Here is a 13,659-nt window from a genome sequence, read left to right on the forward strand (position 1 = left end):
ATTTGAGGTTAAATGAAGCAATACCGGCTGCTCTCTGTTGAGCTCGCCGGGTTTGCTGGGCTCCGTGCTTGGTCCTCCATAGGCACTGACTCATTTACTGATCCACTAGTGCCTGGCATGTCCACATACAAATGCAAGCTGCACGGCTATCAGCAATCACTCACCCGGGGACTGGAGTCCTCGGAAAGCAAGAAAGGTCTCAGAGAGTGTGAGATCTAACCTTGTAAACAGGAGCTGGGGGAGAAGGCCGGGAGGATCCTCGATGAAGGGCCTTCTGCAGCGGTGCGGTCACTCATGAGCAGACTGCAGAATCCCCTGGATGGCTTCTTAAAATCAGGTTGCTGGGCCCCACCCCGGAGTTCCTGGTTCAGTAGGCCTGGATGGAGCCGAGAACGTGCGTTTCTGACAAGTCCCCCGGTGATGCTGCTGGTGCAGGGACCACGGTTTGAGAACCACTGGCCTATGTTGATGGTGTAGCAGAGAGCATTGGGTTTGGAATCAGACAGTCTTGAGTTCAAATCCCTGTTCCACTACTTACTAGCTCGGTGACCATTAGACAATTAAATCAATAAATACCTACTGAGCCCCCGCCTCGTGCCAGGGACTGCCAGTGGGTGGCCGTCTACAAGGCACAAAGTTGGCTCTCGGGAAAGGCACTTCCCCTCTCCTCACTTAGCAGGCCCTTCTTCGGAGCCCCCCCAAAGGCGGCGTAGAACACCTCTGCAGGGGACCTGGCCGCAGCTCTGCGGCCTCAGCCCGCCTCTCCCTGCCCACTCGGCCTTCGTCAGCCCTTCCCCCGTTTGTCCCTGCAGGAGGAGCCATTCGTCATGTTCCGGAAGTCCGACAGGACTCTGTTCGGGAATGATCGGTTTGAGGGCTATTGCATCGACCTGCTCAAGGAGCTGGCCCACATCCTGGGCTTCTCCTATGAGATCCGGCTGGTGGAGGACGGCAAGTACGGGGCGCAGGATGACAAGGGCCAGTGGAACGGGATGATCAAGGAGCTCATCGACCACGTAAGTGGGGCGGGACCCCGGGGGGCTTGGCCAAGTCCTGTGTGCACGTTGGGATGGGGCATCCTGGCAGGTGAGGGCCCCGGAGGCAGGGGAGGTGGGGACAAAGGCTGTGACTCTAGGCCTGTCTTGCTCACGTGCCCCGACTCCCAGACATTCCCTTCATACAAGTTCACACGCACTGGCCCCCTTCTAAATCAGAGCTTTCCCTGCTGGCATCCTTGATGAGCTCACTCTGGAGGAGTCCCTCAGCTCCTCCCTGCCTGCCTTCTGCTCCTTTAAGAGCTACCCAAGGATGCCCCAGCCATGTGGGCGAGGTGCCAGTACAAACCCTTCACCAAACTCTGGGACACAGAGATAGATCCGTCACTGCCTTGAGTTCCTTTGGGTCCAGTGGGGAGCAGGTGTTCCAGGGAACCGAGGCCGGGGATGAAAGGATGATGAGCAAGGCTCCGCTAGGAGGTTCCGAGAAGGCAGACTTGAACTCTGCCTGAGATGCGGAGAGGACCCAGGGGAGCCAGAAGCCAAAGCAGGGAGGTGGAGATTTGGGGAGATGGAGCAGCTGTTGGGAGGGGCCTGGGGTTGACGGGACAGCAGGAGGAATCCAGAGAGAAAACAGTCTAGGGACACCAGAGGAGGCCCTGGGTTCGAGTCCCAGTTCCTCATTCGTTAGCTACGGTAACAGGGGCAAGTCACCGGACCTCTCTAAGTGGTCCCTCATCTGTCAAATGGGTGTTAATTCCTCCTTCCTCAGAGGATTGTCATGATTCTGGACAGGAAGTCCTAGGTGCAGGGCGCAGCCCACGGCAAGCCCTCAATATGAGGGAGGCTTGTAAGATGCAGTAAGCACACACATAGTAGCTAAGATCCCAGGCTTCGGCCCAGTAGATCTAGGGTTCAAGTCCCCCCTTTACCACCTAGTGGATGTGCCACCGGGTAAGTTCATCAACCTCGCCGAGCCTTACTTTCTTCACTTCTAAAACAGAAGTAATTAGCAACTCCCAGAGCTCCTATAGTCGCAGGAATGAAACAAGGAGCCATTTGTACCGGCTCACCTGGCACATAGTACACATTGCCTGCCTTCCAGCTCAGGGCCTCAACTTTCCAGAAGCATTTTCTGTCAAAGACCTGCTAATGAATGCAAGGACCTGATCTAGAGCAGACTCCTAACCTCCCTGCCCTCATTTACCCTCGCAACAACCCAGCGAGGTACCTACTGCTCTTCCAGTCATTTCACAGACAAGGAAGCTAAGGCAGAGAGGGGCAGAGGCCCCCAGCTAGTGAGCAGTGGAGCTGGGACTGAAAGTGGTGGAGTCTTCAGAGGCTGTCTGCACCCAAAGCCCTGTGCTTCGAACTCGGCAAAGAGCCGGGGCCGAGGCAGGTTCATGCAGAAGGTCTTTGCAACCTGAAAAGGGCCGGTCGAAGGGACTCTTGTCACTTTGCCCTTCTGGGTGGGGCAGGCAGCCTCTGGGCCTTCTGTTAGCCTCCTGCCCCTGTCAGAGGGGAGCTGCCATACGGGGACCTTGGAGGCTGGAGCTCAGAGCAAGAAGACTCAGCAGAACCTTACCAGTCGTTTCCTAGGCCCCAGGAAATCAGGCTCCCGTGGAAGGCTGGTGGGAGAGGCTAAGGGTAAAGAGCGTGAACTCGGGCTGGGCTTGATTCCCACTCTGCCACTTACAAGCTGTGTGCTCCTGGACATGTTTCTTAACCTCTCTGGGCTTCAGTTTCCTCATCTGTAAAAGAGAATGTAATAGAACCTACCCCACAGGCTGTTGGGAGGACTAAGTTCATTACGCACATTACACAACGTACCTATGTACGTTACATGGTTGGCGCCGTGTCAGTACTTGCCCTTATTATTTTCATTTTTATCATTATGGTTATTCCTTCGAGGCTGGGGAGGGGGCTTCAGGAAGTCCCTCTATCTCCCTGAGCTTGTTTTTTGACGGTGAGTATATTAATACCTGCCCTGCGTTCTTCTCAGCTTGTTGTGCAGCTCAGAAGAGACAACTGGTGGGGAAGCAGCTCCTAGATTGTGGAATTCAGTATAAACGGAAGGGAGTGGTGTTGTCACCGTTATTAGTAATAACTGTAATTATTATGGAAATTAGTCCGCAGGCCCCAGAGACATCTCCATCCATCAGCTCCCCCTGTGCGGGGTGAGCGGGGCTCCAGGTGGGTTCTGAGCCTGTCGTTTGCAGAGGCGAGCTGGGCTGGGGAGGGAGAGGGGGTCACGAGGAGGGTGGAGGCCACTTGCGGAAGTGAGCAGGGCTGATGCTACTCCTGCCACCCACAGCATCTCCAGCGGCCCGAGAGCTTTGAAGAGCGGTTTGCAAGGGGGTGGATCAGAAAAACTCAGCAGCAGGCAGACGCTCCTAAGCTGACCCTCAGCAGGGGAAAGAAAGGGCCTCCTCCGTGGCCTCCGTGTGGCCCTGGCTCCGTCAAGGCCGCAGACCCTGACAGCACATGCAGGGGTCCTTGTTAAACTCCCTTCCCTGCAATGGATGAGCCTATTAATCCTAGCTTGGCGCCATTTTTAATAACATCATAACCATTTATTAGTGTCGTCAGATAATTAGTCTTCTCACTAGCTCATAGAAAGCGTGGTAAAGGCTTGGTAATATTATTACTTCCTTATTAGGGATCTGAACGCAGAAGTAAAAATGATGAATGCCCGCCTTTGCAAGGATCTGCCCCTCGAGGCCCATTTGGGGGCCCTGGGTGGAGCCTCTGACCAACAGGACTTAAGACGTCCTTCCCTGCGCATGCCCCCTACCCCCCCATCCCATGCCGCACGGCCTTCCAAGGAACCAGGGTTATGGAGGCAGATGGGGCACCTCAAGGGTGTGTCCCCCTCCTGCTGACACACCCGCCTCCCCCAAGTCACCTCTAACTATGGGAGCAACAAACGTGACTGGACAGAGCAGTGATGTCTCCATCCGTCACCCCATCTCTCTCCTAAATCGTCACTCTCTCCGTTTCACCACCTGCTCCCTCTCATTTCCCCTCTCTGGAAAGTCTTCTACTCACATCCATGCCTTAAATTATTCCCGTGTGTTTTAATGACTTTGGAATCCAGTAGAGATGGGTTCAGATTCCAGGTCTAGCATGTTTTAGCTGACAGTGGGAAAGCTAGTCAACCTCTCTGGCCTCCATTTCCACATTTATGAAATGGGAATCGTAAAAAAGCCTTCTGCCCAGGGTTCATGGGCAGATTTGGTGAGACATGGCACAAAGATGCTTGACAGAGTGCCAGGCGCTCAGAAAATGCTCAGCACATGGGAGCGGTCCTGCTTGTCACCATCTCCTCCAGGGGCAGCCCTGCTGTCTAAAGTATGCACACGGATGAACACGATGGCAGTGGGAGAGCTGGCCCCTCAGCCATGGTCATCTTGGTGGGCCACAGTGATCCAGGATCTAGACCTTGCCCCTCTGACTCCAAATAGGAGTCCCAAGAAACTGACTCCCATTGATCAGACTCATAGGGGACTGAGGTACATACCAAGGCGTCACCCCCTTACTTTACTTAGGGCATTGGTCTTTCCCGATACCTGCCCTCCAGAGCTTCTGTCCTGGCATCAGGTGCCCAGGATCCTGCTGGGGAGTGTGGAGGCAGAGCCCTGACTGTGGAGGGCCTGAAGCCAAGAGGAGAGGATGCTGCTGGAGAGGCGGGCAAGAGACAAGCCTTGAACAGCCTTGGGTGCTAACCTGAGCAATTGGATCTTAATCCTGAGGGCTACGAAGCACAACTGAAAGATGTGGAGCAAGCAGGTGACATCAAATTGGCACCTGAGGAAAGTCACTGTGATCTTGGGCAACCCACTGCTGCCTGGAGGCCATCATGGGGCCTGGGTGAAGCAGAGCATGATGGCCTTAGAGTATTGTGGTCAGAAAGGAGGGCAGTAGATGACACAGGATGGAGACAAGAAGGTAGAATTGATGAGATTGGTGATTGGTTGGATGGAGGAGGTGAGAGAAAGGAGGAATCAAGGACAAGGTGAGACGTTCTAACTTGGACAGCAGGAGGGAGGTTGTCATCCCCAGATAAAGAGCCTCCTGGAAAAGTAGAGGATTCGGTGGGGGTGGGGGTGCGGGTACTGAGATCACGTTGGGATTGGGGTCCCAGTAGGTGGCCGGCCACACGGCTGGGCTCTCAGAGAGGACAGAGCTGGAGCTGAGGTTTGGGAGTCATCCGCACAGCCTCAAGGGCAGCCTGGGAGACAGAGACAGAGACAGAGCAGGGGATCGCTGGGAGAGAAGAGACGAGGACAGGGGGCGAGACCCCGAACCACATAGAAGTGTCAGGAGGACTCCACAAGACACTGAGCTGGCAAGGCCAGAGGGGAAGGAGGGGAACCAGGAGAGCGTGAGTGATGAGGCCCCAGGAGGAGAAGCCACCAGAAAGGTGAGGACACGGGGTATAAGCAGCAAGGAGGGAGTCAAGGGAGATGAGAAATGAATGGCAGCCACGAGTCAGCAGGGGTGTGGTCCAGGGGACAGGCTCGGCCCCAGCACAGGCTCCTTGAGCGCGCCTGGCCTGGCCTCCTGCAGACTGTTCTCAGAGACCCAGGAATTCCATCCTGGCTGCTCTCCCAGGCCCTTGAGTCAGAGGGAGGCGGGCAGGGAGGAGAGGGAGCAGGAGCCTGGCCTTAAGGGGTGCATACATGCCCTCCAGGCCACAAGAAGCCATTAGTTCTTTTAATTCTAAGTTGTTACGTCTCACTGCAGTATATAAGGAGACTTCCCTGGCTCACAGATGGAGCTGGACCAAGATGGGGTATGGAACAAGACAGAGAAAAGGAGTGGTCCCGGGTGGCCCTGGCATGCCCTCCTTCCCCTGTGAAAGAAGCAGCACTGCCCAGATGCCTCCTCTGCCTCCCGGTAACATGGAGTGCGGAGCAGGGAGGGCGGCCCAGCTCCAAGCGCCCATTTCCCCTGTCTGACTCTTCTTCCCGACGGTGGACGCCTGATGGACTACTCGTGGCGGCCCAGCACCTGGCATGGGGCCGGGCACACCGAGCAGGCGCTGATGAATGAGCGTTGTGTGAATGAGCACATGGACTTGCACACCTTCCGCAGAGACACGGCTGTGGGGTCACGACTACTGAGCTTCCCATCCCAAGTGTGCGAGCAGAGGGTCTGGTGTCAAGACCCACCCACTGTGTTCCCCACCTTCCAGCCAGGAACCAGGTCTCAGTTCTGGCCTGCATGCATGGGTGTTAGGAGGGGCCCCAAACCCCTGACTGTGTGACCAGGAAAGGCTCTGCCGAGCCACCTCCTTCAGGCTGACCAGTCTCCTTTGAAGCAAGGCATGCTGGGGGCTCACCTGGTGCAGGTCAGAATCCTGGATGGGACAGGGCAGGTGAAGGCAGGCGAAACAGATGGTCTGCAAAGGTGGACTCTTGTCAAGGCAGCCAGGTTGCCCAGAGCAAGGACTGAGGCGCTCTGGAGGGCTCAGGATCTGCCTGAGGATGACCAGGTAAGCAGGTGAGGGATGCAGGAAAGACTCGGGCCGCATTGAGATTCACAGAGAACCACCAGCTGCCAGGACTCAGCAAGCAGGGACCAGCCTAGGAAAGATCTGGAAAGAGCCTGGCAGGAGTTTGGGGTCCAGACAAGCAGGTGCAAGAAGAAGGTACAAGGTGGCAGTAGAGCTTCACGGGGGGAGGGGTTGTTGGAGGGAAGCTGGGGTCAGAGGGAGCAGCTGGACCACGCCAACCCTCCCTCTGAGCATCATCCATTCCTCCATTCATTCTGTAAAACTTTATGGGGCACTGTCTCAGCAGGCCCTGGGGCAGAGGCTTAGATGCCACTACTTGGTTAGTGGGTCTGATGTTGGGGAGAGGACGAGGGGTAGGGAAGTGGAGCAGGAGGGAGGGGAAGCCAAGACAAGGATGCGTTATTGAGCCAATCACCACTGAGTGCCTGATCCCACGTCTGCACCCTAGAAGAGATTTACAAAGTGTGTCTCGGGACCATCTCTCAGGGTGGGGAGAGAAGGAGGAACAGCTTTTCCACCGGCTCCTGACTTCCATGCATTTCTGAGTTTGGCATGGCTGGGCTGGGAGCCAGTCAGGACCCTGCAGCAGCGTCCCTGTGAAGTTGTAGGGCCAGCAGTGAGGGGCAAGAGGTGCCCAGGTGGGCAGGAGGTGAGATGCTGTCAGCTTGGTGCTGCATGAGGCTGGTCGGAGCCAGAGGGTCTGACCTGGTGCGTGAGAGGGTCTGAGTCAAGCACCGGTGATGTGTCAGACCTGGGGCACTGACTAGAGATATGGGAGCAACCGAGGAAGACGTGGTCCCTGCCCGCAGGAAGAAACAGTGAATCAGCCAAGTTACATTTCATTAAAATTTTGATCGGTGCTGCAAAGGCACTTATGTACAGGGGACTTTGGGGTGTAAAACAGGGGAAATGACTCAGGCTTCCCTGCGGAAGTGACTCTTGAGCTGAGACTTGAAGGATGTGGAAGCCATGTCCAGGGCATGGGTAGGGGTACCTGCCTGGGTGGGGGCACTGAGGTTGCTGACGGCTCTGCCCTCATCAGGAGCCCTGTGGCATTGGCAGGACAGTGCCGGGGCCGGCCCTGGGTGGACACCAACCTTGTGGACATGCAGGGAATGGGGACTCTTTTAGAGGTGGGAATGGAGGTGTGGCACATGCCCTGTAATGTGCCACGAAGCAGGAGACACCTGCTGAGCCATCCTAAAAGACAGATGCAGGACAGCCCCTGCTGGGACTCAGGACTCGGGCCATTCTCCTAGGGCTGGGAAAGGCACAGGCTTCGTTTCTCACTGCCAGGCGTCCAGCTGCTCAGGAGGCCTGGGTGAAGCATGGGTACATGACCCCTCAGTCAACACTTAGGAATTTTCTAGCAACTGTCCCATCTCTTTAGATATATATTGGCTTTTCTGAGGTTATCAATGGTCACTGTGCTGATTACGAAGTGTGGCAGCTGGCTGGTGGGACATCAGCAGATACCACCCCTGGCTCAATGTACGCCCCCGAAAACTGCAGTGTGGCAGGCCCCGAGGGAGTGCTTACTGGGGGACCTTTCTACACAGGTGGATCCACAGGTGGATCCATCCAATGTTCATTCGATTTATTGTTAAGCCCCATGCTAGGGGCTGTGGATATGGCAGCGAACCAAATAAGCAGAATCGCTTCCCCGAGCCTCAGGATCTTACATTCTTGTGGAGGAAACAGACAGTAATCTATGAGCATGTGATAGATGTAACTATTCAGCCAGGGTAAGCGTTCCGAGAGAGGAACGGGTCCAGGTAACAGAGCGGCCCTGGCTCGCAGACTGGGGCCTGGGCTGAGAGGGCTCATGGATCAGAAACCAGTGGGGAGTTGCTGCTGATCCACCCCAGGGAGCCCTGGAGGGAGGTCCTAGAGACTCGGAGAGGTATGGGTAGCTCCCGAAGTGCCGTCCCATCCCCTTGGCCAGCAGCATTCAGAGAAAGCCAGAGAGGGGGTCTAGGTCATTTCTGGCTCCCTGGGGTGCAGCAGAAGATGCTACATGAGTGGTAAGTGATGGAGGGTGTAGACATGGGAAGATGTCCCCCAACACCTCTCATGGCCATGAGACTGCTCTCTGGTCTCCCAGCCTCCAGGTAGGCTGGCAGGTGTGACAGGAAGATCTGGTCTCAAAGACAAACCCTCATCATCCCACTGTGTCCCATCTGCCTCCCAACCAGGGAACAGACCTTGGTTCTGGCCTGTATGCATTGGGTCCAACCTGTGTCTGCAAGGGGAGGCTCTGCCCATGCTCTCTCCCCCAGCCTGGGCCAGGACACTTCAAAGCAAGGCATGCTGGGAGCTTGCCTGGGGGCGAGGCAGAGTCCTGGATGGAGCAGGACAGGCTGGGGGCAGGTGAAACAGATGGACCGCAAAGGTGGACCCTCCCCAGGGGAGCCAGGTAGCTCAGGGTGGTTGGGAAGCGCTGAGGAGCTGAAGATGTCGCTAGGACCTGCCTGAGGAGGCCCATGAGGACAGGTGAGGGCTATCAGTGAATGCTAGAGACCACTGATAAGTCAGAAGTAAAGGGGCCCACCAGGGGCCAGGGCCAAGGGAGCAGGGTCCAAACTCTGGAGGGAGGCTGGGGAGGACAGGCAGGGGGCAGGACCCAGGCAGACTGGCGGGGGTCAGTGTGGCTTCAGAAAGAATGGGAGTGCAGAGCAGGGAAACTGAGACCAGAGCTCAGCCTACTAGGCTGGGGTAAGGCTTGATCAGGACCATGGGGGTACTTTGATGCTCAGTTCTCCCACAAAACTTTCCTGAGCCGCTTCTGAGCCCCGGGCTTTGTGCTAATGCTAGAGATGCATCATGAGGGAAATGGGCTGAGTCCCTGCCTTCCTGGAGCTCCTGGACCAGCGGAGGAGCTAGATGTTAAACAGTGACTTACAAATAAGAGTTCAGTCGTGGTCAGGGCACTGAGGAGCCGTCCTGGGGGCTGTGGGAGCATATAACTAGGACCCGACAGCCTGTGGGGTCGGGAGGGGTGTTCGCTGCCTCCAGCTCCTTGGGCTTTGCTGGGCAGAGCCTGTCTGGGCCGATGCTACCTGTGGGGCCCTATGGGGTTGGGGAGGAGAACCCTAGTGATAGGGGGTGGAGCTGTGGTGCATCCGTCCCCGGGGCCCACGTGGCCATGAAGCAGGAAGGACCCGCGCATCCTTCCTAAGGACCGAGGTGCAGCCTGCAGCGACTGGGGACTCGGCGATTCTCCCTGGCTGAGCAGTGGCGTGGCATCATTCCTCGCTGTCAGGCCGTGAGGCTGCCATCAGCTTAGGGAGCCAGCGTGCGAATCTCAGGTGCTGGTGGTGGACCCATCCGTTGACCTCGTGAATTTACTAGCACTCATTTCCTCTTTATTCAGGGTTGTTGAGGCTGTTGGTTGTCAGGCTAATGTCTAGGGCCTTTCAAGGTGCACTGTGTTTTCTTAAGTCTGGAGGCTGGGGGGTCATCAGCAGACGCTGTCTGTGACTTGCTCTGCCCTCTTGTGAACTGCCGTGTGCTCCGCCAGCTGGCTCTGAGGACATGCTTGCCGGATGTCTCTCCTAAACCAGCAACATCCCCATTCCTTCAGGCCCCAACTGTCTACCGAGAGCCTGCTCTGGGCCAGGCACCGTGCTGGGCGTGGGACATAGAGTAGAAAAAAGACACATGCTCAGAGCCTGCTCTCATGAGCTTATGTTCCAGTGGGGGAGAAATCGCCCCCTGCCTCTAAAATCACACTCTGATCCACGCTAGGAGCAAAAATACCTGGTGCCACGCAGGTAACCACCAGAGAGCCCTGATTTCCTTCGAGGATTTTGTCTGTGGAAGTGATGTTTGAGCTGAGATCTGAAGGAGAAGCAGGCATTAGCTAGACAAAGAATGTGGGGAGGAGGAAGTTCCAGGGAGAGAAAAGTACTGTGCAAAGGTCCTGAGGTGAGGGAGAACACGGGCTGAAAGAAGCCAGTAGGAAGAGGACGAGGGGAACGTAGTGGCAGGAAAGGCTGGGAAGGCAGACCAGCTAGATGTTCGCTTTCTGACGCCGTTGCCGCTAGCCACATGGAGTTATTTACATTCAAACATAAATTAATTAAAATTAGTTGAAATTATTTAATTTAAAATTCATTAAAGTTTACATTCAGTTCTTCAGTTACACAAGCCACATTTCCATTTCTTGATGGCCACGTGTGGCTAGTGGTTACCATATTGGACAGCAAAGATATAGAACATTTCCATCGTTGCAGAAAGTTCTATTGGACAGCGCTGGCTAGATCATGAATGACTTAAGGAACCCATGATAAGAATTTTTCATCCTAAGGGCAGAGGGAAATCTTGGCATGTATTAAGCAGCATTGGGAATGGGGAAAGATCCCAGCCAGAGAAACACCACTTTAGGAAAAGAGAAGAAAGTGAATTCCATGGATACGACATATCAGAGGTGTGGGCAGAAAGCCAGCAGGAAGAGCCCCGAGCACAGGTCCTACATGAGTGGCAGGAGTGAGACTGGCTTCCTTGGGTGGCTATGGAAGCAGAAGGATCTGGAGGGGAGCGGGGCCGAATCAGCATGTTCCTGCAGCCACAGGGCTCCCGAGCCTGACCAAGCGATGGGAAGTCTATGGTGGGGAGGCCCAGGGGCTGTCATGGTCAGGAGCCAGAGTCAAGTTCAGGTCTCTGGGAAGGCAGCTTGGGCTCAGGACAGGGCAGAGTGGACCCAGCCGTAAAGCCTGCCCCTCGGAATGGCACAGGCGCTGGGGGGACCAGCAGCGGGAGGAGGAAGGAGCTCCAGGCATCCTGCCCAGGGGCTGAGCAGCAGGTGAGTGAGTTTCCTGGGGCTGCTGGAACAAAAGACCACAAAGTGGGGGGCTTAAAACAATCAAAATGTATTCTCTCTCAGTTCTAGAGGCCGGAAGTCAGAAATCAAGGTGTGAGCAGGGTTGGTTCCTTTTGGAGACTGAGGGAAAATCTGTCCCGTGCCTCTGTCCTAGCTTCCGGTGTGACCGGCAATCCTTGGAATTCCTTGGCTTGTAGCTGCATCACTCTGGTCTCCGCCTCCATCATCACATGGCCTTGTTCTCTGTGTGTATCTGTGCATCCTCTCCTCTTCTATAAGGACTCCAATCTTGGATTTAGGGCTCCCCCCAATCCACTGTGACTACATCTTAACTCGATTACTTCCGCAAACACCCTATTTCCAAATAAAGCTGCATTCACAGGTACCAGGGGTTAAGACTTGAACATCTTGGTTGGGGAGGGGACACAATTCAACCCTCTCCATGTGGCTTGTATGGCAAAACGTTGGGCTTTGAAGTCACAGGGAACTGTGTCCAAGTACAGCTCAGCTGCTCAGCAGCTTGAACAAGCCTCCCAGCCTGACTGAGCCACAGAACCCTCGTCTGAAATGTGGTGATAACATTTACTGTCTCACGGGGCTGCTGGGAGGATCGCTTAAGGCTGGCACACTTGGCGACGCTTGGCGTACAAGAAGCACCCATGAATAATAGCACTCCTTACTGTTTTAACTATAGCAGGTCATAATCTGAGCAACTGGATTCCCTGGAGGATCCCGGCCAAGAGGCAGAGCACAGAGATGGGGAATCTGGTGCAGACCATACTTGGGAACCCAAGTAGGCAAGAGCCAACAGGGACACCAGACACAGGGAGCAAGCTGGGGCTCAAGGGGGCAGATCTTAGTCCCTGGGGAGGACCGCTGTCCCAGGAGAAAGCTTATCAGTGATACGTTGTCAGAACTGGGACCACAGTCACAAGTCTGTTCTTTGGACCCGGTAGGAGGTTATCAAGGTTTAACTCTGGGGAAAAAGGCTAGGGTCCAACCAGCAACCAAGGTGGCTGGATGCTAAGGGCCAAAATATGGAGTGTAGCTGGTTGACTCGTTCTTGCCTTCACTTCTGGTTGCTGGGAATTTGGTAGAGTGGTTGGGGCCGAGTGGCCTCATGCAAGGACTGAGAAGGCGGAGAGGCTGGAGCCAGGCGGGTCCTGACAGATTCCTGGTACGTGGAAAGCTGCTTATGGGGCTGAAGTAATGTCCTGGAAGGGCCATCTTGCCCTGGTCCAAAGGTTTAGAAAAGGTATGGAACGGTCCTCAGTGAGGCAGGAGGAACCCACGAACCACCCATAAGTCCAACGACTGTGTCGGACCAGTCAGAGGTTTGGTTTGTTCAAGGATGTGATTACTGTAAATACGACAGCAAAGACCTTGGACCTTCTCTGAGCCTCAGTTTCCCTCTATAAAAAATATAGGGTTGGAATAGATGTTCTTGAAGTTCTCTTGTCCAGTTCTGACAGCCTGTGATTTTATGAAGCATCCTCAAAGAAAACTTGCACAAGCGGGAGGAGCCTGCCAAGATTGGGTCTTTCATTCTGAGTAATGAACTGAAACAGCAAAGGCTTGACATCTGTTCTGCTCTTTCAAGGGAAGTTGGACAAAATAATGCCTTTTTCAGGGAAATAATAACCAATGGTGAAATGTAGTATTTCCTGCCTAAACCAAAATCAAAGTGGAGAACTCCAGCTTTACTGAAGAGCCTGAGAGAGAACACACATCAAAATTCCCCATGAAGAAGGTCAGGTTGACCAGTTGTCTTGCTGCTGTAGGCACAGAATGCCGCAGATGCCCCCGCCTCCCAACCCTGTTACAGCAGAGAGCAGAAAGGCTGGCGGGCAGATTCTGAAGCCTCCGAGAGGGTCCTGGGGAAGAAAGAAGGCCTGTTGCCCTGTGGTTGGCTTCCTTGCCAATCCTGGAACACTTCTGGTGGGACAAGCATTGGCCGCAAACACTTTGAGCCCCCCAGTAACTAATGCCTTCATCCAACTTGCCATCAAAACTCAAAGGAAGATTTGCCACCAGTGATTTTGAGGTTCTTCCCAAGAATCCACTCCAAGCCTCAGAGGCCATTTCCAGAGACCAGTTCCAAATGCATTCTGAACAGCGAGGATGACTTTGGCATCAGAACAGAGCCTCCCAAAGCCATGTGATTTGAAGGGACAAGGCTGGGTGAGGCCAAGTTCTAGAATCGAAAGCCCATGACACCCGGTCATGCCAACATTATAGAAGATCCTAGAACTTCAGGACTGAGAGGGACCTTCCAGGGGGCCCCACCTTGACTCCCACCCACTTGGAGTCCCATCCACAGTCCC

General features: G+C 54.9%; 1 protein-coding gene across 2 annotated transcripts in view; it reads left to right on the top strand.

The window, feature by feature from the left end:
* Positions 1-13,659, top strand: part of GRIK3 (glutamate ionotropic receptor kainate type subunit 3) — a 215,522-nt gene that overhangs the window by 175,122 nt on the left and 26,741 nt on the right. For both annotated transcript variants that reach the window (XM_023633274.2, XM_070249124.1), the window contains exon 10: positions 813-1,016. In XM_023633274.2, the coding sequence (XP_023489042.1) occupies positions 813-1,016 (204 nt within the window). The remainder of the gene's footprint in view (positions 1-812; positions 1,017-13,659) is intronic.

This window comes from Equus caballus, chromosome 2 (assembly GCF_041296265.1).
Source record: "Equus caballus isolate H_3958 breed thoroughbred chromosome 2, TB-T2T, whole genome shotgun sequence".
Taxonomy (NCBI): domain Eukaryota; kingdom Metazoa; phylum Chordata; class Mammalia; order Perissodactyla; family Equidae; genus Equus; species Equus caballus.